This window comes from Cicer arietinum, chromosome 7 (assembly GCF_000331145.2).
Source record: "Cicer arietinum cultivar CDC Frontier isolate Library 1 chromosome 7, Cicar.CDCFrontier_v2.0, whole genome shotgun sequence".
Classification (NCBI taxonomy): Eukaryota; Viridiplantae; Streptophyta; class Magnoliopsida; order Fabales; family Fabaceae; genus Cicer; species Cicer arietinum.
This window is the reverse complement of record NC_021166.2, coordinates 11,343,253-11,367,799: the sequence shown is the minus strand read 5'-3', so window position 1 is coordinate 11,367,799 and position 24,547 is coordinate 11,343,253. Positions and strand designations below refer to the sequence as shown.

Here is a 24,547-nt window from a genome sequence, read left to right as displayed (position 1 = left end):
AATATTTTTCCCAACAATAAGCATGTCATCAACATACAATAACAAGATAATGAAATCATCATCAGCAAACTTTTTAACAAAGACACAGTGATCAGAAGTAGTCTTCCTGTAGCCTTGCTCACACATAACTGACTCAAACTTCTTGTACCACTGACGCGGGGCCTGCTTCAAACCATATAGACTCTTTCTGAGCCTACACACATAGTCTTCTTTGCCTTTAACAAGAAAACCATCAGGTTGCTTCATGTAAATCTCTTCCTCCAAATCACCATGAAGGAAAGCAGTTTTTACATCCATTTGCTCTACCTCCAAATCAAGAGTAGCAGCCAAACTCAACACAGTTCTAATGGATGACATCTTCACCACAGGAGAAAAAATCTCATTGAAATCAACACCCTTTCTCTGTCTGAAACCTCTCACAACTAATCTGGCTTTATATCTTGGAGATGTAGAATTGCTTTCTTGCTTCACTCTGAAGATCCACCTGTTTTCCAAAGCCTTCTTTCCCTTAGGTAGTTTCACCAAATCAAAAGTGTGATTATCATGCAAAGACTTCATTTCATCTTGCATAGCATCCAACCACTTCTTCTTTTCATCACTCTCCATGGCTTCATCATAACATTCAGGTTCGCCTCCATCAGTCAAGGTAACATAGTCATCAGAAGGATACCTGGTGGATGGTTTCCTCTGCCTAGTAGACCTCCAAACTTGAGCTTGAGGTGGTTCAGGAGCATCACCAAGATCCTCATCTTGTGACATCTCATGTTCTTCTTCAGCATCATCATTAGGAACATCAAAATCATCTCCAAGCTGCTGATCACCAACATCACCATGTTGCTCATCATTCTGAACATTATTTTCAGCAGTATCCAGATCATGTGTAGGCATCCGAACTGGATCAACATCAGACAAACCATTATCAATCTCAGGTGTAGTCTTCTCCATCTTATCAATGTCTTCAATGGTTTGGTCTTCCATGAACTTCACATCACGGCTTCTAACAGCTTTCTTCTCAACTGGATCAAACAGCTTGTAGCCAAATTCATCCTGACCATAACCGATAAAGATGCACTGTCTTGTCTTCCCATCCAACTTGGATCTCTCATCCTTTGGAACATGCACATATGCTTTGCAACCGAAGACACGCAAATGATCATACCTGACATTCTTGCCAAACCAAATCTTGTCTGGCACCTCAGCATTCAAAGCACCTGCAGGACTCAGATTAATAACATGCACTGCCATGTACAATGCTTCACCCCAGAAATGCTTAGGCAACTTTGCTTCAGAAAGCATACACCTAACTCTTTCAATCAACGTCCTGTTCATTCTCTCTGCTAAACCATTCAGCTGAGGGGTTTTAGGAGGAGTCTTTTCATGTCTGATACCGTGCTGCTTGCAATAAACATCAAATGGTCCACAATACTCACCACCATTGTCAGTACGAATGCATTTCAACTTCTTGCCTGACTGTCTCTCCACCATAACATGGAACTCTTTGAATTTCTCCAGAACTTGGTCTTTTGTCTTCAAAGCATAGACCCAAAGCTTTCTGGAACAATCATCAATAAAAGTAACAAAGTAAAGTGCACCACTAATTGACTTTACCTTCAACGGGCCACAAACATCAGAATGCACCAATTCAAGCAACTCTGACTTCCTTGAGGAAGGATGTTTCTTGAAGGATACTCTAGTCTGCTTACCAGCCATGCAATGAGAACATTTCTCCAACTCTGCACTCTTTAATCCCGGAAGTACATCCTTTTTAGCTAAACAATTCAGCCCCTTTTCACTGATATGACTAAGCCTGCGGTGCCACAAAGAAGCCTCCATATCCATGGCATTCACACTGTCTTTAGCAACCAATGCTTTAGTCCAATACAGTTTATTAATTTTCTCCCCTCTGGCCACAACTAAGTTACCTCTGGTGAGTTTCCATTTTCCTGAACCAAAGTGATTATCATAACCACCATCATCAAGCATCTGCACAGAGATCAAATTAAAGCGAACATCTGGAGCATGTTTGACTCCTCTAAGCAACAACTGCACTCCCATGTTGGTCTGCAAACAAACATCACCAATACCAACTACCTTGGACACACCATCATTACCCATCTTCAACACTCCAAAGTCACCAGAAGTGTAAGATGTGAAGAACTCCTTCCTTGGTGTAACATGCAGTGTAGCACCACTATCAATAATCCACATGCTCTCATCTGATACAAGATTGACTGAGTCATAGTCACGGAGAATAATCAGATCATCACAAGTAGCAGTAGTAACACGGTCATCATCATCATGATTCTTATCTCTCTGCTTACTGTTATTGTTTTTGCTCTCCCTTTTCCATATGAAACAGTTCCTCTGTATGTGCCCCATTTTGTGACAATAATTGCACTCCACATTCTTGTGTCTGGACTTGGACTTACTTCTGTTGTTCTCTCTACTCGCACTTCTGTTATTCTGTCTATTCCCTTTCGGTTCCTTTCTTTGACTTCGGCCCCTGTTCTCAGTGACAAGTACCTCGGAATGAGATGAAGTACCTTGTGCCTTCCTTCTCATCTCCTCATTAAGAACACTTCCCTTTACACTTTGCAAAGAGACAACACCATCAGAAGCTGAGTTTGTAATTGAAACCCGAAAAGTTTCCCAAGAATCTGGTAGAGTATTCAGTAGCCATAGTCCCAACACTTCATCATCAAATTTGATACCCATACCTGACAATTGATCTAGGAGCCCTTGAAAATCATTTAAATGATCTGAAATAGAAGTCCCCTCCTTGTACCTCAAATTCATCAAGGAGTTCAACAAATACAACTTATTATTCCCTGATTTAGAAGCATACAAAGATTCAATCTTCTTCCACAAGGATCTTGCATGTTCCTCATTAGCAATGTGATTATAAACATTGTCTTCTACATATTGCCGAATAAAACCACAGACCTGCTGATGTTCAAAGCTCCAATCCTCATCAGTCTTGGATTCTGGCTTCTCAGTAGCAAACACAGGAAGATGCAAATTCTTCACAAATAACAGATCCTTCATTTTTCCCTTCCATAAGTGATAATTAGTGCCATTCAAACAAATCATTCTATTTGTATTTGCCTCCATCATTCAAACAAGTCAAACAGCCCCTTAACCAAAGAGCTCTGATGCCACTCTGATGGGAAATTCAACAACAAATATAATAACAACTCTAACAGAGCAATATGCAGCGGATAATCAATTTCCCAAACTTGCAAGAATCTGTGATGAGCAATCAACAAATAATCACAGCAACTAAAATCACAATCACAAATGACACAATAACTTTTAACGTGGAAAAACCTTCTCAATGTGAGAAGTAAACAACCACGGGACCAAGCCAGTAATAGAGCTCCACTATGATCAAAATATGGGTACAAGAGAGTTTCTAATATGGCACAAATTCGTGCTCAGTAACCAGCCAAAACACAGCAAGGTAACCAGCACAACAATCAACCAAATCAATGAGAAAACAAACATGAAATTGAGAACAAAGTTCAACAAAAAAAACCAGAAAAACTGCTGCTGTCCGAGTTCAATTGCTCCCACCTCAGACCTCTGATTGACGATCCAAACGGTTAGAATGAAGTATCACGAGTCACGAACCCGCTGTCCAAATTTCAGCCTGATCCGACGGTGAACGAAGGAGAAATCGCGAATCTAGTGCAGCTGATCTGTTTTATGCGAAAATAAGGTTTGCTCTTCCTCTCTCACTTTTCTCTTTGCCTCTCTATCTGAATTCAACTCTTACACGCCCACTAATCTGACCTCTCTCCACTTGGTTAAGTGAGACACATGTGCTTGCACATATTGGGCCTTTCTCCACATAGGAAGGGAGCCCAAAACCCAATATATATATATATATATTATATACTTAAAAGGAATATTAATTTTTTTAAAACTTATCATTTATTTAAACTTCTTTATTTAAAATCTTATTATTTTTTCTTTAATCAAATAATTGAAGTTGATCCCAATTTAATTGGATCAAAATTGATCTATCTTAATTTAAATTATCAATCAAATATAATCCTTAAATCAGTCTTAATAAATCGAATATAAACTAATTGTAATTTACTTTTGAATTAAAATTCAAATAATATTATTAAATGATATAATTTCATATAAAACTTCAAGTTTAATTTTCATCATCACTCGATTCACCTCAATCCACAACACCTAATGCATCTCAACTCTTAAGTGAGAACACAATCATGCATCTCAAGCAACAATTTGTTGCGAAGTTCAGAAACTTCTGCAACTCGAGCACTTAGAATGAGTTCTAATTAACACACTCATTTGTTCTGGCAAAACGTCCAACGTGTGGAACCATTTCGCATCTCAATTTTAAGTAAATTTGGCTATTTCTACATATGTGTCACATTAAATCTGATGTCGACATGTATTAAAATTTTTGTCGTCTAACAAATACATAGCTCATGTTTCAACCTGCACACTACCGAAAAAAGTTTCAATTATTATTTATTTTACTTTTTAAAAAAAAGAGAAAAACTACCAAAAATACCTTAGAAAAAGGCACTATCTATTTTAACCAAAATTATAATTGCGTGTGAATTTCACACATAAATATAAAAATTAAATTGATGATGCAATTAATTCAAAAATTAAATTGACATTGATTAAATTAGTTTTTTATGTGTGTTTGAATCTAGATTGAACAAAACCAAATAAATTTACTGTCTATATTATTTATTTGAGTATAATTAACATCAATTAGAATCAATTATGATATCTTAATAAAAATATTAATTATATTTTATTTTGTATTTAAATAAAAATTAAATAAATAATAATTGAAAAATTAATGTATGTAATCTTGAATTTAATATTAAATACATCAATTATCATCAACAAAGAGGGGTAATTTTTTGTTAATATTTTTTCATCTTTTTATTAAATAATGTTGTCGATGTGTAATATTATTTTGTTAATCGTCTTGGTGTAGGTTATTTTATTTTGTGGTTTGAATTGACATTCGATCAATTACTTGATCCTCAGTGCTAGAGATATGTTGCCACGAGTGGACATCGGGCGGGTTTGGACGGTTTCCGGGCCAAAAATGTGAAACCAACCCAATCCACGTGTGAGATTTATCGATCCAATTTCGTCCATTTTTTGAATCGGGCATGTCGGGTTCGAGTACGTCGGGTGTCAGTTACGTGTGGGTGGGTAAAAATGAGTTGAACTTTTTTACTTTATTTTTTTTTAAATTTATTGAGTTTTTTTTACTTTATTGAACTCAAGTCACTTTTAATTAGATTGGACTATTGGAGTTGTGTGTTATTGAATTTTTTTTAAAAAAATTGTCTTGTGGTTTTGTGTTTGTGAGACATGAATATATTTTTATAGTAGTTCTGAATGTATTTTAATTTTACATATTAATATATAATATAAAATTAATATTATTAATATATAATATAAAATTAATATTATTAATATTATTAATATATAATATAAAATTAATATTATTAATATATAATATAAAAATAATAATATAATTCGGTCGGATTCGGGTACCGATGGATCCAAATTACTTATCCGAACTCGACCTTATAAACCCACACGAACTCTTATTTTTCATCCGTTCAACCCATTAACCTGAAGAAACCCGTCCGCAAATTTAAAATTTTTATTGGATCAGTCGGATTCGGTCGAATCTGGATATTATGTCCACCTCTAGCCACAAATATTTAATTACTTTAATTATGTCCAAATATTTATAAGTATTAGGTTGTTATATATTATTGATTTAGATATTACAAATTTTTTTCAAATTCATTATTTTAGTAATTTTAAAATTGTGTTATCATCGACATACTTTGTTAATTTAAACACACAAACATTTTTTTATTAATAAAAATTATTTAAAAAATACAATATTAATGTAAGTCACAATAAATAAAAATATATTAATTTTAGCTGCCGTAATTAAAAACCATCCAATAAACTATTTGAGATAAAATATATTTGTTTTTACCGTATAAAAAAAAATCTAGCGTTTGATATTTAAAAATTTTAAAAAATTAAGTGGAACCGAAACTGTACGAGGAGAAGAACCCACCTTTCCAAGATCGACACCTGTGTCTGCACGTTTTCTCTGAGTTGGAAAAAGCCAAAACACAACATAAATGAATAAAACGCCAAATGATTTTCTCTTACCCAAAAGGAATATCATAAAAGGAAAACAAAAAATATTAATAATAAATTAAATCCACTCGAAAAGTATCACCCTCTCTTTTCGTCTCTCAAGTAACTCGCTGTCATTTCTACTTTTCTCTCTCTAACTACTCCATCTACCCGCCTTTCCCTTTCCTCACCGGAACCCTAATTCCATCCACCGGAAATCAAATTCACCGGTAAACCTATACTCTCCGACGAGTCTTCATATTTGACATTTTTAGTATTCAATTATTTTTTTTTGAATAAAAAATTATTTGACTGGTTGATTAAGATTTCATATCACTCACAATGAACGAGTTGCTGATGCAGTAGATGATTGGAGAATAGGTGAGATCAAAAGGAGCTGGATTTCCTCGCCGAATGGAGGGAGGTAGCGTCTCTAGACTTTATTATTCTGGTACTGTTCATGTCCAAGTATTTTTTTTTTTTTTTGAGATATAGGGTTCTCATTTTCTTTCATCGTTGTGATTACACTTTGCTTTGTAGTGGCGAGTTTTCTGTTAAACGAGTGAAATGGTATAACTGTAGCGTTGCTTGGACCTTTTTTTGTGTGTACCTTTTGGTTTTGAAGAAGGTTTTAACCTAGTTTGATTTGGAAATGATTTTTATTTTTATTTTTAAATTTGGCAAATTGGTGCTGGGATGAGTTTTCTGTAACTGTTTTTAATTTGATTAGGTGGCCATTGACCAGTCTCTGAGTAAAAATTATCTTGTAAGGTTTTTAAGGATGTGTATTAAGAAGACGGTTGTTTAGTCCTTTAATCTAATGTCTTGTACACGCAGCCAAGTACTCTTCATACTAAACTGTTGCTGGTCCTGCCTTGCTTGTTGTGATTAACATACTCGTCATCCTTGCTTGTGGGTGCTCTGCTTTCCCCTCTTTTTGATTTTTGCTTTATTTCGATTATTAGACTGAAATAGAATAATTGTAGCTCGTATGGAACTTAGCTAGTTTAACAGAGCAGTTATTGGTGGTGTGCTTATGATAGGAATCTGTTCCCTATGGTTCCTGGACATACTACAATTAATAAATCTCTCATGTTCTATACTTGGAGGCCCAAAGCCCCAGTGCCGACAGACTAGCACAACCTTAGGCGTGCGTCAGTACTGGAGAGGAGAGAGTTAGTTATAGAAAGACTAAGACAGAGTCGGATATGTAAAGGGAAAATAAGTGGGGAATCATGCTTTTGGGATTATTGTTAATTGGGAGTCTAGGTGTGTTTCTGCCCTTTGGCATGGTGGTTTGGCCCTTATTTTCTTGTAATTCCTGCATTTACTATACAGAGTAAAGCAATTTCATTTCTGATAGTGTGTTTAAAGGTACAATAATTTACAGTGCTAGTGCGTTTAAAATTTTAATATAATTATAATATGGCAGTAGTAAATTTATAGCTCATTGCATTCAGTCTACTTCCCAAATGATGGGATAAAAAATTAATTTAATTTATTCCGTTCCATCCTTTTCAAGATTTACAGGGTACGGCTTTGAGACTTGAAAGTGGTATTATAATATCTTAAATAACTCCAACAAATAATGTTTGGGTTTTTCTTAAACTTTGAGCATTGCACATTTGTTTACGACACAGTATTTAGAGATTGTTTTGTTAGGAATATTATTTTTATATTTTACCCATCAAGTTATTTCTTTAAATGGCCAAATTAGTTGTTAGTAATTGTTAGAAAGTTAGTGGTTGGGGGTCGAACCCAGCTCCTTATAGCTCTCAATCCTTAGGTCCCTCACCTAATACCACCAAGCCACCTTATAACTCCCACACATAAAGTCATTTCATCTAGCTGCTATCTTTGTGATATCAGCCACTCTTTGATCTGCTACAACCTTAGTGTTTTTGGAGGTGGCTATGCCCCCTGCGATCTTCCTGTCAGTGTGTATGTTGATGCACAGATGATGGATATGCATGTATTTTTGGTGGATCTTACATGCAGCATGCAACTCTTTATGCTTCTGACTTTGTCTGCATGCGTTTGTCTTTTTATGAATATACTTATATATATCAAGTTTGAGCACATTTTTCTAGCTGCTTCTTGTAGTCTGATTCACTTTTATGTTTAAGGGATACACCCATGGATTATGATGACAATGATTTTCAAAGCCAGAATCTCCATTTAGCTGGTGAAGGGAGCACCAAATTTCCTCCAGTAGTAAGGCCTTATGCTCTCCCCAAGTTTGATTTTGATGAAAGCCTTCATGGTCATTTAAGGTTTGACAGTTTGGTTGAGACTGAAGTTTTCCTTGGCATTGAAAGTAACGAAGATAATCAGTGGATTGACGCATACTCCCGTGGAAGTAGTGACATAGAGTTCAATTCAACTGCAGCTGAAACTTGCTCTATATCAAGGCATAATAATGTTTGGTCTGAGGCGGCTTCCTCGGAATCTGTTGAAATGTTATTAAAATCTGTTGGACAGGAGGAGTTTATCCCTAGAGAATCTGTTATACAGGAATCAGATGCCTGTGATGAACTTGCATGCTTAGCCAAACAAATGGATCGCAATCCAAAACGTGAAGAAAAAATTGAGTTTAAAGCCAATGTTACTGATATACAGCCGCCACCTAGCTGTTTTCATGAAAACTTGTCCGGATCAAAAGAGAATGTAGAAATGGAGCAATCTCCGACTGGAGTTTCCAGAGATCGAGAAGGTGAGTTATCCACAGATAGAAATTTTAATAGTCTGCAACCACCTGATATGCATTGTCACATTGATTTGCCTGAGTCTGGGGAGATTCTCTTTATTGATGATAAATATGATGATACAAACCAAAGAAAAGTTGAGACTCCATCTGATGCTTCTCTTCATGAAAACACTAATGATAACTCATCTGCTTTTGTGGCGATGACTAACATGAATGAAGCTCCTACAGAGAATATCCCTTCTACTTGTGAAGCCTTAAAAATTCAAATTGTGCAAAATCAAATAGTTGGTATGGGCGACGACAACCAAAGTTCTTTACAAACACAAACTAGTAAGCGGGATTTGGAGTCTTCCGCGAACAACCAAGGTTCTAATGTTGGCACTCAGACTTTAGATGTGAAAGCAGTTGAGGGGGGTGAAGCAAATCATTCTGATAAACCACTTTGTGTAATCCATATGGAAGTAGCTTTGGAAGGTGAGAGTGTAGTTGAAGGCCTTGCGACTGGGATAAGCAGTTTAGAGAAATCCTTGAACACTGTATCTAATGATATTTCCAATCTGCAGAAAACAGAAAGAGGAAGTAAAGATACATGTTTTAGAGATTTATCCCAGAGAAATGCAAGTAAAGATGCATTAATGATTAAAGATCCTTTGACGGATGATCCATCTGCAGTATATTCAAGTAACGTTCCAAAGATTGCAATTAAAGATGATTCTAGTTCTGTGGGGGAAGATGCATGTTTTAGAGATTTATCCCAAGGAAATGCAAATAAAGATGCTTTATTGATTAACGGTCCTCTGGCGGATGATCAATCTGCACTAAATACGGGTGATGTACCAAAGATTGCTATAAAAGATGATTCTAGTTCTGAGGGGCATAAAGTTGTGGTCAGTAACTCTGATTGTGGAACTTGTCCTAATTATCAGTTGAACGCGGTTACGATTGAGAAGACATTTGGTGAGAGCTGTGTTTCTAAGGAAAAGGAGTTGCTAAACATTGGTAATCAGATGGATACAGAGGTATTGTTAAGTAAGTCAGAGGCATCTATGTTTGCTGTGGTGGACAAAAACACTTATGCGGTTAGTGAAGGAAATAGTGATAACAGAGCAATAAGTTTTTTCAGTTTCAATACAGTGGTTTCTACGAAGTCTTGCATTTTGGGCGAGACAACTCAAGTATGTGAAAATAACAAATCTGACAGGCAGGGTGACCATAACAAATTTTGTCAAGACATTTCTGTCATTGACCAAGGGAGTGAAAAAGCTCCTTTTGATTCGAGCACAATTCATTGTGATGTTGATCAATACCATCCGGGTGACAGGGGAGTCTGTTCATCATCTCTCGGTGCAGGTAGCATGGAAACTAAGTTGACGACCTCCACAGTATCAGCTGATGTCATGCCGGTCAGTAGTTCAGGTATATTATAAATTAGAAAATCATGTTGGTTTAATAGAAGATCTAATTTGTTTTAGGGTTTATCTTCAATATTTCTTTGCATCTTATTTTTCAGGTTCAAAATATATATAAGAAAAAATTAGTTCAACATCCCGTAAGATAGATGTTATATTATACCTCCTCCTTGCAGAATTGTGTCTATCAGTGTAGTAGCGTAGTTCATGTATGTGTCGGTATAGGAGTTTATTTATGTCATTGTAATATGTACTTACTAACTGTAGTAGCAGAATATGCTGAGTTGGCATGTTCTGATATTACATTGAGCTTCTTAAGGCTTGACCTCTATGTAAGTAATCTGTGCATCTTACTGAAAGCTTAAGTGAACCATTTCATCAATTTTACTCAACAAGACGCTTAGATTACTCTCTCTGGTTTATCATTTTCCTATTGTTTCCTTCACTTGCTCTCAGTCTAACTGTCCACACATGAAGTTACAGATCACCGTGAGTTTAAAAGGATTAAACATGTTGGGTCTGCTTCTGTTGATGAAAAGGAAGACTTTGAAGCCAAAATAGCTGAAGAAGAAGGCATTTCTCTTCCTCTTGGGTCTTCCGAACAGGAAGTTGATCCATGTCCAATTGTTGGAACTGAAAATAAAAAAAATTCCGACAATACTAGACACATATTATGTGAGACAGACACCATTCGTCTGCATAATCTGGACACTACTGCTACTGAAAAGATTGGTGAACCTCAAGAAACACAAAGTGGTAAGGTTGATCACAAGTGCACAAAAGCGGCTGGTGTGGTTGCTGTTCTATGTGAATCAATAGAGAAACAGGGTGATAAAGTCACTGTTTCTTTTATTAAGGATGATAAGGAGGCAATACAAGAGCATCAAGACAAGCCATACTCAAATTTATCCGGTAATCTTTAATATATTCTTGTGATTTCTTTCCAGTTATGTAGTTTTTGTACGAGGTTTCTGTAGACATTATCAGTTTTTTTTTAATTCTGTTTATTGATCGTGCTTTGCCCACTTCTAGGAACACATTAGCATTATCATGGTACCTATATTAAGCATGCCACCTTATTTACGGTCTCTGCATAGTTTTAGTGATTGTGGCATCTTAATCTTGATCCATTATCTACTTTTTGAATTTGCATTTGATTTTTCCTGTTTATTCTTGTTTTTGCTGGCTGTGTCCAGATAGCATTGAACTTTTGGGTAAAACTTTGGAAAATGTTCTGTAATTTTTTTTACTGATTTGTCCTGTCCTGTTTTAGAATGACTCCATCTTATGTTGGTACAATTGTTCAAAATAGTTTGTTTGAACTATGTGCTGAATTGTTTATAATTGTTTTATTTTTTGAAAATATGAATTGTTTATAATTGTAATTACCTTCTCCTGTTCTTTTGACTTTCATTCAACTTTTCCATACCTATTAGAAGATCAATTTTTTAGGTGACTTTTTGTTTGTAAATGAAGGTTCCATATCATCTTCTTTTCCAGATTCTCAAAATGCGTTGCATGAGACTGGAGGTTGTCCTGCCAATCCTTCCTATGATAACTGTGGATCATCTGTTACATTTGGAAGCCCTCTTGAAGCCGAGAAGGGTGTTAATAAAGTTAAGCCTGCCGCTAATCTGAATCCTCCAGTTTTTGAGTTCATGAATAAAGATGCAACAAACACATCCTCTTCTGATCATGATCACAAGGGGAATGATGTATCTAAAGATGGGAGAAGCTTAGCTCCTGAGGTAGATCTAGTGGCAAATTCGTCCAAAAAAGACATTACAGATTTGACCCCAATAGGAGCAAATGCTGTTGAGAGGGGTCCCTTTCCTGCTGTTTCAACCAACAAAGAATCAATGGTAATTCGTGTCGTTGTTCATAATAAAATTATAAAGGCACTCTTATTTGAATGTTATTCTTTATTATTTATATTTCCTTTATTTAGTTTCCCTCTTAACATGCAAGGAGGCTTCTTGAAAGATTCAGTGACCGTAAATATTTATCTGTATTTTTCATGGTGAAGTGATCTAATTGACCTTTTTTCTTTTCTTTTTTCTCCTCTTATTATTAAAGGTTTTGGCAGAATCTCCACTGGCTTCTGAATTAGGCACTCCCAAACCAAAAGTAGCTGGACATGTATCTCACGGAAGTCCACAAATACCTGATGCTGATTTAACACAAAGTGTCTCTAAAGGTACACCTGAACGCAAAACTAGGCGAGCACCTAATAAGACCGCCGGAAAAGAATCTTCTAGAAAAGGAAGTAAAGGAAAAACTCCAGCAAGACGTTCTGAAAAAGGGGATAAATCAACTAGTGTGTCTCAGAGCCCATCACCTGGTTTCCAGCTGATGCAATCCAACAAGGCACAACATTATGGACAAATTGATTCCATCAGTAGAAAGCCATTTTCTCTTTTAAATGCTTCAACATCCAGCGTTCCAGATTTGAACACTTCTGCTTCTCCGTCTGTTATTTTTCAACAGCCTTTTATGGATGTTCAGCAAGTACAACTGCGTGCACAGATATTTGTCTATGGGGCTTTGATGTGAGTTCCAATGTTGGCTATGTTATTTCATTTAAGTGTTCTGGATGCTACTTAGTCTTAGACATATTCTATGCTGCTCCCAACTTCTAATTTTTGTTATCTGATGCCAAAGCATTTATATCTTTATGAGACAGAGTTTTGTTTAGGCAGCATGAATTGTCCTGTACTCTGCAGTATGGTAATCATTTGTGCTGATCATTTTTCTTATTGATGTTGCCGCAGTCAAGGGATAATACCAGAGGAGGCCTATATGATATCAGCTTTTGGCGGTCCAGGTTTTTGTCCCCTTCAAAATCATGGTCTCTTAGCTCTCTTTTTTCTCTTGTTTGCAACAAAGTATTGAGTTCCTAGAAATTGTGTTTGTAGATGGTGGACGGAACACTTGGGAGAAAACCTGGTCTTCCTGCATGGAAAGGCAGCATGTTAAACAATCCCATTCTATTAACCCAGAAACACCACTGCAATCACGATCTGGTACATTTTATGATACATTCATGTATATATGTTACATGTTATGATTTTTCTCTGATTTCATTGTGTAACTATTGTGAAATGAGATCCTGCAGGTACCAGAACCCCTGATTTGGCATTTAAGCAAAGTGAACTGCAAGGAAAAGGTATCTCTTCCCCTCTTGGCCCAGCCAGTTGCAAGGGTACTCCAACCATTGTTAACTCTTTTATTCCTCTGTCATCTCCCCTTTGGAGTCTACCAACTCCCTCTTGTGGTTCCCTGCAATCTAATGCCCTTGCTAGAGGTTCTGCTCTGGATTATTCACAGGCACTTACTTCATTGCATCCTTATCAAACTTCACCATTGAGAAACTTTCTTGGGCATAATACATCTCAGATATCCCAATCCCCTCTTCGTGGACCATGGATTGCTTCTTCTACACCTGCACTCGGTAACAGTTCCTATCTTTCTTCCTCACCTGGAGCCGAGACAATTAAGTCCAGTTCAATCAAAGGAACTTCTGTACCTTCTTCCTCTAGCATAAAGAATGTGCCACCTGGCCTGCCAGCTTCTAATGTAGGTCTGCAAAGTGTATTTTTGCCAACTACTCCTCTGTTTGATACAAACAATTCCACAGTATCACGGGCTCAGCATTCTTCAGAACCAAAGTCGAAAAAAAGGAAAAAGGTTACAGAGTCTGAGGATCTTGGCCAGAAGGCTATGCATTTGCAGTCCCACCTAATATCAACTCCTGTTGTCAGCAGCCGTATATCTACTACAGTCACCACTGCAACCCCTGTTGGGAATGTGCTAGTAACTCCTGTTGATAAATCCGTCGAGTCTGTATCTCCTCTATCTTTTGCTGATCGCCTCAAAAGTGGCTGGAATGTTGAGAAGAGGAATATGTCAGATGAGTCTCTTACAAATATTGAGGAGGCAAGGATAAGTGCTGAGGAAGCTTCTGCTCTCTCTGCTGCTGCTGTGAATCATAGCATGGAGATATGGAAACAATTGGATAAGCAAAAAAATTCTGGATTGGTGTCAGATATTGAGGCCAAATTAGCTTCTGCAGCAGTTGCAGTTGCAGCAGCTGCTGCTGTTGCAAAGGCAGCGGCTGCAGCTGCCAATATTGCGTCAAATGCTGCACTGCAAGCAAAACTGATGGCTGATGAAGCATTGATATTTTCTGGCCATGAGAGTTCTTGCCAAATTTATATTTCTGAGGGTATGAGTAACTTGGGGAAAGCAACCCCTGCTTCCATCTTGAAGGGTGCCAGTGGAACCAATAATTCTAGTTCTATTATTGGCGCTGCAAAGGAGGCTTCAAGAAGAAGAGTAGAAGCTGCTTCATATGCCAGAAAACGTGCTGAAAATATGGATGCTATTGTGAAGGCTGCTGAGCTGGCAGCAGAGGCCGTTTCACAAGCTGGAAAGATTGTTACTATGGGCGATCCTTTGCCGTTAAGCAACTTGGTTGAAGCTGGTCCAGAGGGTTGTTGGAAAACATTCCAAGAGTCTTCTCAGCAAGTTGGGTTATTGAAAGGCATGAGTAGAGGACCAATGAATGCTGACAATGTTGGAGACAGACCAGAAACCTCTCAAATATCTGACAGAGATATATCATCCGAGGGAATGGGGAAGCAGATTGCTGCAAGCAAGGAGTCACCGTTTCATAAGGTGCATAATGAGATTTCACTGGACCATATGAGATCCATTGATGACATTTCCTCTATTATCAGCATCAATGAAAATAGTTCAAATGGATCAAGGGGCCACAAGGTTTCTAATTTAGTCAATCTCATTGACGCACTTCCTGCATCTGGGACCAAAATACAGGCTTCTTTAACTGTTGGTAATGGATCTGAAAATCTGGAGGAGAATAACATCAAAGAAGGCTCACATGTGGAGGTTGTTTTAACGATTGCTTTCTTTTAGTAATTTAGTTAATGTAGTTAGATTCATGACCAGAGATTAGGTCCTAGTTTTCATTAAGCATTCTCGGCTAATGGAACCAATCATATGTATCAGGTTTTTAAAGATGGAAAAGGATTTAAAGCAGCATGGTTCACAGCCAATGTATTAAGTTTGAAAGATGGTAAAGCATATGTATGCTACAACATGCTTGTAGCTGATGAAGGTTGGTCATGCTTTTGCATACTTGTTCATTGATGAGAATGAAATACAGTATTAACTAACTGACCAATGAGACAACTACGTAGCTTTGTTTTCTGATTTTTTTTTTTACTATTTGTCATAGATTTAAGCAATAAATTCTCAATTGAGGATTTGAATTTAAATCAAGCATTTTGGATATGAAATATATTAGAATTGTTTGTATGATTATCATGTCTCCTATGCATTTACATATCGGATATGAACAAGACACTGCTCACTTCAAATGAAAATTTTATATAATCGTGTAATGCAGTGGCACTCATTGTTGTGAATAAGTAAAAAATTCATTGTTTTCGACGTGCAGGGCCTTTAAAGGAATGGGTTTCACTTGAAGGTGAGGGGGACAAACCCCCTAGAATACGTGCTGCTCGTTCTCTTACAAGTTTTCATAATGAAGGGACAAGGAAGAGACCAAGAGCAGCGATGGTAGATTATTGGTCCATTGGGGATAGAGTTGATGCATGGATACAAGAAAGGTACATTTTTTAATTTTATACTATATACTATACAAGAAAGGTAGATTATTATTTCAATGGACGCTTATATATGGTATTTGGTTATATACTATTTAGTTTGTTTCTACTGCATTCATTTCGTTTATGTGAAAGAAAAATAAATATATTGGAATTAAATACTGAGGGTCAAAGAAATAAAAACCTTAAATGAATGCATCAATGTCTTGCATTCACTTCTGAGTTGTGAAGCTTGGCCAAATAATGTTTTGCTGTTTGGTTTCGAAGCATCAATGTTTTTTTTACTGCAATTTCATTATGCTGCCGCACCTTTATTGTGTATTTCCTTTTATTCAAGTGATATATTCCATACATTACATGTATATTTTGATGTAGCAGTACCTCAAATTTGGTTATTTTTGTTGTTAGCTGGCAGGAAGGAGTTATTACAGATAAGAAGAAGAAAGATAAAACATTTACTGTTCACTTCCCAGGTATCTAAGTTTTCTGACTAACATTAATTTAAAATTGTGCTTACAATGTAGATAACCGGCTTGTTGGAAATACATAATCTATTTGGTTTTCTGCAGCAAGTGGAGAAACATCAGTTGTCGGAGCCTGGCATCTCCGACCATCCCTTGTTTGGAATGATGATAAATGGATCGAGACTCCTAAGGTGGGAGTAAATGACAGTCCCACCAATGAGGTACTTTGTTTGCAACTTCTGATGTTTGTATTTGATGCCTTCTGTACTGAACTGTGGCACTTTGAATGCAGGGTGATACACCACATGAAAAACGACCAAAATTAGGTAGTCATGCACAAGAGTTAGTAAAAGGAAAAGGCAAGATTTCAAAAAGTACTGGTGCTGTGGAATCAACGAATCCAATTGAATCGAGGTTACTTAAATTGTCTGAAGATGATAAAGTGTTCAATGTTGGTAAGAACAACAAGAATGAAATGAAACCAGATGCACACAGATTGGCTAGGTCTGGTCTTCAAAAAGAAGGACCAAGAGTGATTTTCGGAGTTCCTAAACCAGGGAAGAAAAGGAAATTTATGGAAGTAAGCAAGCATTATGTTGCAGATGGGAAAAGTAGGAATGATGATGGAAATGATTCAGTTAAGCCTGCAAATTCCACGATACCTCAAGCTTCAGGATCACGCGGATGGAAAACTAGTTCAATAAAAGATACGAAGGAAAAACCAGGAGCTGATTTCAAGCCCACTTCTAAGTCTGGAAAGCTACAGAGTGTTTTGGGTAGAGGGATCCCATCAAAACAAAAACCTTTGTCAAACTCTCATACCAATGATTTAACAGGCCGTACAGAAAGGATAAAGGATTCTTCTAGTCATTTCAACAATGCATCTCAGAGTGAGAATCAGGTGGAAAGGGCATCATCCCATTCTGAAACCACTGGAGCAAAACCAACCTTGTATTCTTCACTGGCATCTTCGACCGACTCTCATCCCACTAAAAAGCCACTGACATCAAGAGTAAGTAAAGGAAAACTTGCACCTGCTGGTGGGAGGTCTGGTAGGGTTGAGGTGGAAAAGAAGGCTGTGAATGGAAATTCAGCAAAATCAACATCTGAAGAAGTCCCTGAGCCTCGGAGATCCAATCGTAAAATCCAGCCAACATCAAGAGTAAGAATATGTTTGGCGTTAACTGAAATTGATTGTTCTAGGTTGCATCTAATTTTTTTTTTCATTTTACAAAATTTTAAAAATCTGAAATAGAATTTATATTATATAATTTAGCCCATTTGTTATGAGCCTGATGTTGTTTGACTCTGGGTTGGCAGCTATTGGAAGGATTACAGAGCTCTTTAATTATCTCAAAGATTCCTTCAGGTTCACATGACAAAGGTCACAAAAACCAGAATCGTAATACTTCTAGGGGTGAGAATCTGTATCTATAATTCTACTTTAAGCAATTCTCCTGCTTTTGTTTTAACATTTCAACTTGATGGCTGACTTTGATAGGTAATAACCATGATTGAATGAAGGATTTGCAATGGGCACGGTTCAGTTGAAAGACCAACTGCAATTGGATGACCCACATACTCTGCATAAATTTGTAAATTATATAATGTAATAGGAAACATAGCAATGGAAATTCTTGCTTCTTTGGGTTTAGGCAGACTAGTCTAGTAGCTGTTTATATTTTGATTCAATCTTATGGCACTGTAGGTTGTATGTGGAATTTATCAATTAGTAACATAATACTTGGATATTATTAACTTGTACAATTGCTTTTGCTCCCATTGTTCTCCTTTGCCTCTTGTCTTTGCATGATATCTTGGTTGGCAAAATTTGGGATTTTATACAGGACATTTTATCTATAGAAAAAACAATAACATGAAATAAAATTGGTCAAACTTGAAAGAGAAAGGAGCAACTGAGATTAGAAGTAGGTAGCCTTTCATTCTCCTTTGTAATTTCTGGTCAGCTGCAAGAAAGAGAAAAATGTCATCAAGTTCTTTGGCTCTCTTTCAAAATTGTGACAAAATATTTCAGGGTAACAAGTAACTAGAAAAATTTATAACAATCGGTTGAACTTTTTATTAGAATTCACGAAGATGGTGATATATTTTATCAACGATTTTGTTGAGCTATTTAACCTGGTTTATATAGATAATATCCAAATTTTAGCCATATACCTGATATTTAAGTCAGCAAGAAATTCATTAATAAACGGGAAACAACGTGGGAGAAATTCAACAATTTTATGAAGAAACATTTAACTATAGCCGAGCTCACAATGAAAAAAAAATCATATAGCTATTAACATTTTACCTAAGGCATTGATGTCATCTAAGTACTTTTCCCCTATACAAAGATCTAAATCAAGCCATCCACAACGTGAAAGAACAGAACTTTCATATTACCACCAACTTAAAGGGACCAGAGTTGTTCTTTCAATTCACATCTTCATCATCATGTCATGTTCTCTCACTTGCCTTTGGTAGCTCAAAACTTTCTTCATTTCCTTCATTCATTTCAGAGTCAGCTCCCATTGTCAGATTTCTAAATGCGAGTTTAGGTGGCCGGATTCCATCTTCACTCAGTTCATCTATAAATGGTTTCTCACAGACACATGAGCTTGGATATTCATGAAACTCTCCCCGTCCAGGTCTCATCTCATCTGGCTCTCCCATGAATCCTCTTTGGCATTCCTTCACCTTTCTTGAAAATGAATCCCAGTCCATCTCAGGCCTTGCCATCAACAGCGCGCTGAGCTTCTTCGCATTTGGTCTAATGGTTCTCTTGTGACCCATATATCGCCTGTTACATACAAAACAAAAAGGAAAAAACTTTTTATTATACTTATTAAGTTACTACCATCCTCTCCACATATATCAGGAAAAGCAATAATCATCAACTAAAACACGTCTTCCGACAACTAAAAAATCTCTGGATTTGGACTTATGCAGTCACAAATCACACACGTTCATGCAGTCAACACATCGGTGGCTGTTGGATCAAGATCAAACTGACCATATTTCAAGTTCAGTATTTTAGAGTTAAAAAATTAATCAAAATTTGATTGTTTTTCTACACCGTTTGATCTCGATCACCGATGTCCTAACTGCGTGAATTTGTGACTGCAGCAAATCCAAATCCTACAATTCTAGATATTCTATTATAAAATTTATTTTTTCCTTATTGAACAGTATTCATATTACTTTGTAAAACAAGGAAAACTAAAATCATGATATCAGAGTAAACTTATCATACATTCTTACCTTCGACCAGCAAGGATCCTGGCCATGTTTCCATTGTTGTTTGCGACAAATACATTACTTTCATCACAAACAATGTAATCAATAGCAGCAAGTCGGGAAGAGAATGAAAGAAAAGGTTTCAGCTCTTCCTCAACAAGCATCTCCTTCGTATAGATGTTGGGGAAAAGATCTTTGAGAGGCTTCATGGTTTCATCCCCACCATATATTTCACCAGATGCAACATACAGGTATGTGTCATTCGTAAAACCAAGCGCTCGCAGCATCAAACCCACTTCGTGAGGACTAAGAGGACATTTCCCACGCTTTCGTTCTCCATCAGGGCTCAAATCCTGCATTATCACATGAGGTAATGGCTCATTCACTCGATATCAACAAAGAAAAAACTGGTTTTGGAGCTTGTTTGTTTCAATTTATTCAGTGTGTTTGTTTAAGCTTTTGAAAAAAAAAGAACCTGGAAAAAAATCAGATTCCTGATTATTTTGAGAAGTTACTTTTTGAATAGCTTCTGAAAGAAAAAACCTGGAATTATAACTTTTAAAATAGAAACTACTTTTTCAAATGAAATATAATGAGACCCTTAACTACCCCTCGGGCTAAAAAATGACAAATTATCATCTTGTTGATAAAAACAGTACAATTTTATCATCAGTAGAAATCATCATAGGTTGTAATCTTACAGGCAGTGTTGTCCATCTTTTTCTGATTTCACCAAGCTCTTGTCTTTCTTTTTCACCCCCACCAAAATAACAACCTGAAAATGCCAGCATATCTGGCTCAAACCTGTGCCATAAATCATTATGGATTATGAGAATCCAAACATTGGCCACAATTGAAACCTTCCATATGCCATTTTTAAGTTGCTTTAAAAATTTGACATTTTCAAATTGTTCAAATAGTTGCAATAAATTTCAAACGAAAATGGAGTTGTGAAAAAATGGAAGGCAAATCAATCAGCTGAGCACGAGTCAAAAGATATAAAAAGATAAGATCATATAGGACAGCATGTATTTCAAGAGGAAAGAGTAGAGATCAGCTCACACCACTTTGCCATCAATGGATGTTGAATTAAAATTTTATACATCAAGTTCATTGAACAAACCTCAAATGGACTGCTATATAACGGTTTGCCATCTTTTGCATTCTCATTACAATTCTTTGACCGAGTTGTCGTATAGGTTTTGTAAATCTCAAAGCATGATAATTAACACGGCAACGCAGTTTCTGTAGCTCGTCATCAAGGTCATTTGCAAGTCTATAGTCAAACTTTGTTAGTTGTAGGACCTGCAAAATATCGCAAAATCTGTTACCATCTTTCAGTGAAATAATTACAAAATTTCAAATATTAGACCATAACATATGGCCTTACCCTTCGTCTCAAGAGTATTGGCAAAACTTGATCAAGATAATATTCAGGATCTGATTTCCTCGGGACACGCATTGTATATGGGGGTTTCTCCATTGACCGCATGACCTTATCAGGAACTCTTTTAACAATAGTAACATCTTTTGCAAGATAAGTAATGAACCAATTGACATCGAAAATATTGGCGAAGTCACTGTATTAAAAAAGTGATTTTTATCAAATGGACAATAGTTAACTAGATTCAAATCAAAATTCTAATATGAGTGATGACTGTATGAAATGATATGTAGATTACCTGTCATCCTTCCAAAAAGAATTATGATCTAACTCAGGTACAACAAGTGTAGCATTAAGAATTCGTGCAACAACAACAGCATCAGTTATCTGAAGGCAAGAACACGATCGTCATTTCCATAGACATAACATACCTTTTATTGAAAATAAAAAAGATTGTTGAGTTTGTGATATGTGTGTCTACATCAGATCACACTATGCTGCATTTGTTTTATAATAGTAAGTATTGCAATAAATGCTAATTGATTGATTAATCTAATCCTACTCATTGATATCAAGCAATTAAGGAATAATAACATGCAACTAATTCTAATAATTACCATCATGACTCTGAAAAGAACCTAATAAATCAGGCCTCATATTCTTGAAAAACAACTGAAAAGGAACCAATGAGCTAAAAGATAAAATCGCTCCTGTCCTTTTCACGATTTCAAACACTAGGAGAACAACTAACTAAGACCAGCACATGCATTAATCTGTTGCATGCATACATGTGTAATTGATTATCACACCAGTAAGTGGGGATCAATAGCACATCCATAAAACATATTACATATGTCCTACTTACCCCAGTTCTTTGTTGGTTCAGTCCTCCGCTCGTTGCAATAAGCAAGTAGCCATTTGACATGCGCTCAAGTACAGCAGCTAAATTATCCGATTACCATAATGAGATAGAAAGTGATATGTAAAAAAATTAAATAATTCAGCCTAATCTTAAGGAATTGTCTAGAGGTAAAACAAAGTATAAAACAGAACATTTAAATACTATCACAGTCATGTAGTGGAAGGGGTGATGAAAGCCTCTTACAACTGGATCGCACTAGTCCAGCTATTAAGCACATAATTAGAAAGGAGAAATTCACGAATCCAGTGTTTAAGGAATAAGGACAACTCCTTGCACTGGAACTTTTACATGTGTGTTTGAAGGAGCAAAAAGAAGACGATTCAGCATTCTGAGATTTAGAATAAGGGAAGAATAATCCAAATTCCAAACACCACGACTAAAGTGTTCTTCTAAAACTGTCAATGTACACTCACATCTATTGTTAGCCAGCAAACCTATCATCATATGGTAATAGAAGAGAGTCACTGAGCTCATAGAAGAGTTCTATGGTAGACAACATTATTATATCATGGGCTTATTCAGTTGAAGAAAACATTTTCTATTTTCCTTTTCTGTTTTTGCTAACAAATACAAAAATGTCACATTGTTTTCATTTGTTTCACCTTATGAATGATTAATAATGGAAATGATGAAGACACACAAAAAGTATCACAACACAGTAAGATTTAATACCATACAACACCAAAGTATTGTAGACACTATTTAAATCATATGCAAGATGAAATTCGCTAGTAAGATCACATCACAGCACCTGATAAACAGTCTTTGACGGTCTTGAGTCTAGGTCACATAAAGGGGAGCTGATGTGTGGGAAAAAAGGTCTTCACGGCTAAAAAGTCTCATGGCAGCGGATAATTTTTTCATAAAATAGGAATAAGAAAGTAACAGCACATAGCAATTTGAAGACTTACAAAGCTCTTGAATTAATATTCTCTAACAATTACCATTAGGTATATATAAAGCTTAATACATCAGCAGCTAACTAATCATTAAAAAGATGTACATTCTCTATAATACTACTACAAAGTGACTATGGCTCAAATTTTGGCACAATGAAAATCAGAATCGTGAAAGATCTTATATATACATACATGTCAATGGTACAAGTTTCAGTTAGCAAACACTAAACACAAGGAGTTAGTGAATGAACTTACGAGAAAAATGGCGTCCCCTTTCTTTGCATCCATAGTAGTATTTAGAATATTGTGATTCCCAAATATCAATTAATGCACGATCATTTCCATCCTACAAACATTCACATCAATTCCAAAACATGTTTAGTAGCGTATCAACAAACAATATAACAGCTACACTACATATTAAGCGTGTTCAATGTCTAACACTGGTCAACATGTTTCTATTTTCTCAAATTATTAGCTGTATCTATATCTAAGTGTCATGTCTGTGTTGAAAAAACAAGCTTTATTCATCATATTTGAGACCACATTGGCAACACAAAAAAAACACAGTAAATGTAATGTAACACGTGAAAAGAACACTAACCAGTGAAGAATAGAAAGTGCGGTGACCGAATCGTTGGGAGTACCATTCAAGATGAGAAACAACATGACCCGTTAAGAGTGAAATAAGACCCAACACGAATAGCAACAACCCGCAAACCACCGACCAAGAGATGGATCTCGAACAGAAAACATGTTTGGCGTTAGGGTGAGTGTGGTGTAACACAGCCAAGTTCTTCGACAACAACCACGACTTCCCCACACCCATTTGGGTTTGGGTCACAAAATCAAACACAAAATCCTCATCAATTCAAATTCTGAAACCCCATTGGAGAATGGGGTAGTGTAGTGTAGTAAAGGTGTAGTCTTTAGAAAATTAGGGGGAAAAAGTAGTATGTGAGCAAGAGGAACCCTGATTTAAGGTTTTCAGAAATGTGTTAACATGAATTAATATAAACTTGCAGAAAGATCCCTAAATGTGAATGTGAATGAGTATGGAGGAAGAAGAAGGGGATTCTAATTTTTTGTTTGGACAAAAATTTCAATTTTCCTTCAATTGTGTGTGTTTATTTTTATTTCTATTTATATTTATATTTAGATTGGTGGAGAAAATAAAGATTAGAAGAAACAACACAATGTGGTTAATTTTCCGACGGATAACAGAGAAAATGAAATTTGGCAAAATAATTAAGCATGGAATAAATTTTCTACGCTTTTTTGGATTGTTACATTTTTTATTTATTTTAGAATAAAGATAAATATCAGTCTAATTAACTTTCGAAAAGCTCATTTATGAAGCGATAGCTATAAAATTAGATCCAAGTAAAATTTGTTTGAGATTGCAATTTATTTGACCTGCAAATTTTCTATTTATTTTCTTATTAGCAAATTAAGTAAATAGTAATTAGTTTTTAAAAATGCATGGAGTGTGGAAAATAACAACTTAGCTTTTGCATGAGATTGAGTAAAAAAAAACTTTTGGATGATATATTTTGTTAAAAATATTAAGAGTAAATTTTTATAAAAAATTGTGTATCCAAACTGTTGTAAATCAATATGTTTCGAATAATCTTTCTCACTTACACTTTGAAGTACACATATAAAATTTAATTTTATATTTTTTATTATACAAATTAACTATA

At 36.0% G+C, this 24,547-nt stretch overlaps 2 protein-coding genes across 9 annotated transcripts; one reads left to right on the top strand and one right to left on the bottom strand.

Annotated features, from left to right (window-relative positions):
* The first annotated feature begins 6,243 nt into the window (after positions 1 to 6,243).
* On the top strand, positions 6,244 to 18,181 carry LOC101512775 (protein SWOLLEN 1-like). Of its 7 annotated transcripts, none has more exons than XM_012718179.3 (16): positions 6,244 to 6,401; positions 6,535 to 6,595; positions 8,298 to 10,294; positions 10,771 to 11,199; positions 11,764 to 12,149; positions 12,364 to 12,836; positions 13,059 to 13,111; positions 13,203 to 13,310; positions 13,403 to 15,195; positions 15,316 to 15,424; positions 15,767 to 15,938; positions 16,344 to 16,408; positions 16,505 to 16,620; positions 16,692 to 17,561; positions 17,720 to 17,816; positions 17,901 to 18,181. In XM_012718179.3, exons 3-16 carry the CDS (start codon positions 8,308 to 8,310, stop codon positions 17,915 to 17,917), a joined length of 6,675 nt encoding a protein of 2,224 aa, XP_012573633.1. In that variant the 5' UTR covers positions 6,244 to 6,401; positions 6,535 to 6,595; positions 8,298 to 8,307; the 3' UTR covers positions 17,918 to 18,181. The 7 variants fall into 7 exon arrangements, with proteins under 7 accessions (XP_012573633.1, XP_012573634.1, XP_012573628.1 ...); XM_012718180.3 differs by having other exon boundaries at positions 10,765 to 11,199; positions 11,788 to 12,149; XM_012718174.3 differs by having other exon boundaries at positions 10,765 to 11,199.
* LOC101514833 (O-fucosyltransferase 29-like) lies at positions 18,121 to 23,984 on the bottom strand. Of its 2 annotated transcripts, XR_003474279.2 has the most exons (10): positions 23,449 to 23,984; positions 23,100 to 23,190; positions 21,889 to 21,965; positions 21,322 to 21,410; positions 21,030 to 21,219; positions 20,763 to 20,944; positions 20,341 to 20,443; positions 19,664 to 19,992; positions 18,714 to 19,202; positions 18,121 to 18,366 (listed from the first exon to the last, which is right to left on the bottom strand). XR_003474279.2 is itself a non-coding variant. In XM_004508868.4 (9 exons), exons 1-9 carry the CDS (start codon positions 23,671 to 23,673, stop codon positions 18,860 to 18,862), a joined length of 1,629 nt encoding a protein of 542 aa, XP_004508925.1. In that variant the 5' UTR covers positions 23,674 to 23,984; the 3' UTR covers positions 18,579 to 18,859. The 2 variants fall into 2 exon arrangements, 1 of the variants encoding a protein (XP_004508925.1); XM_004508868.4 differs by lacking the exon at positions 18,121 to 18,366 and having other exon boundaries at positions 18,579 to 19,202.
* Positions 23,985 to 24,547: the final 563 nt, after the last annotated feature.

Excerpts from the sequence above, each read along its gene's own strand:
- LOC101512775 (XM_012718174.3), top strand. The coding sequence starts at position 8,308 with ATGGATTATGATGACAATGATTTTCAAAGCCAGAATCTCCATTTAGCT. Across the intron at positions 13,112-13,202 it reads ATCAGCTTTTGGCGGTCCAG|ATGGTGGACGGAACACTTGG; the intron begins GTTTTTGTCCCC and ends TTGTGTTTGTAG. Across the intron at positions 15,425-15,766 it reads CATGCTTGTAGCTGATGAAG|GGCCTTTAAAGGAATGGGTT; the intron begins GTTGGTCATGCT and ends TTCGACGTGCAG.
- LOC101514833 (XM_004508868.4), bottom strand. The coding sequence starts at position 23,673 with ATGGGTGTGGGGAAGTCGTGGTTGTTGTCGAAGAACTTGGCTGTGTTA. Across the intron at positions 23,191-23,448 it reads GCACTTTCTATTCTTCACTG|GATGGAAATGATCGTGCATT; the intron begins GTTAGTGTTCTT and ends GAATGTTTGTAG. Across the intron at positions 21,411-21,888 it reads TGAACCAACAAAGAACTGGG|ATAACTGATGCTGTTGTTGT; the intron begins GTAAGTAGGACA and ends TCTTGCCTTCAG.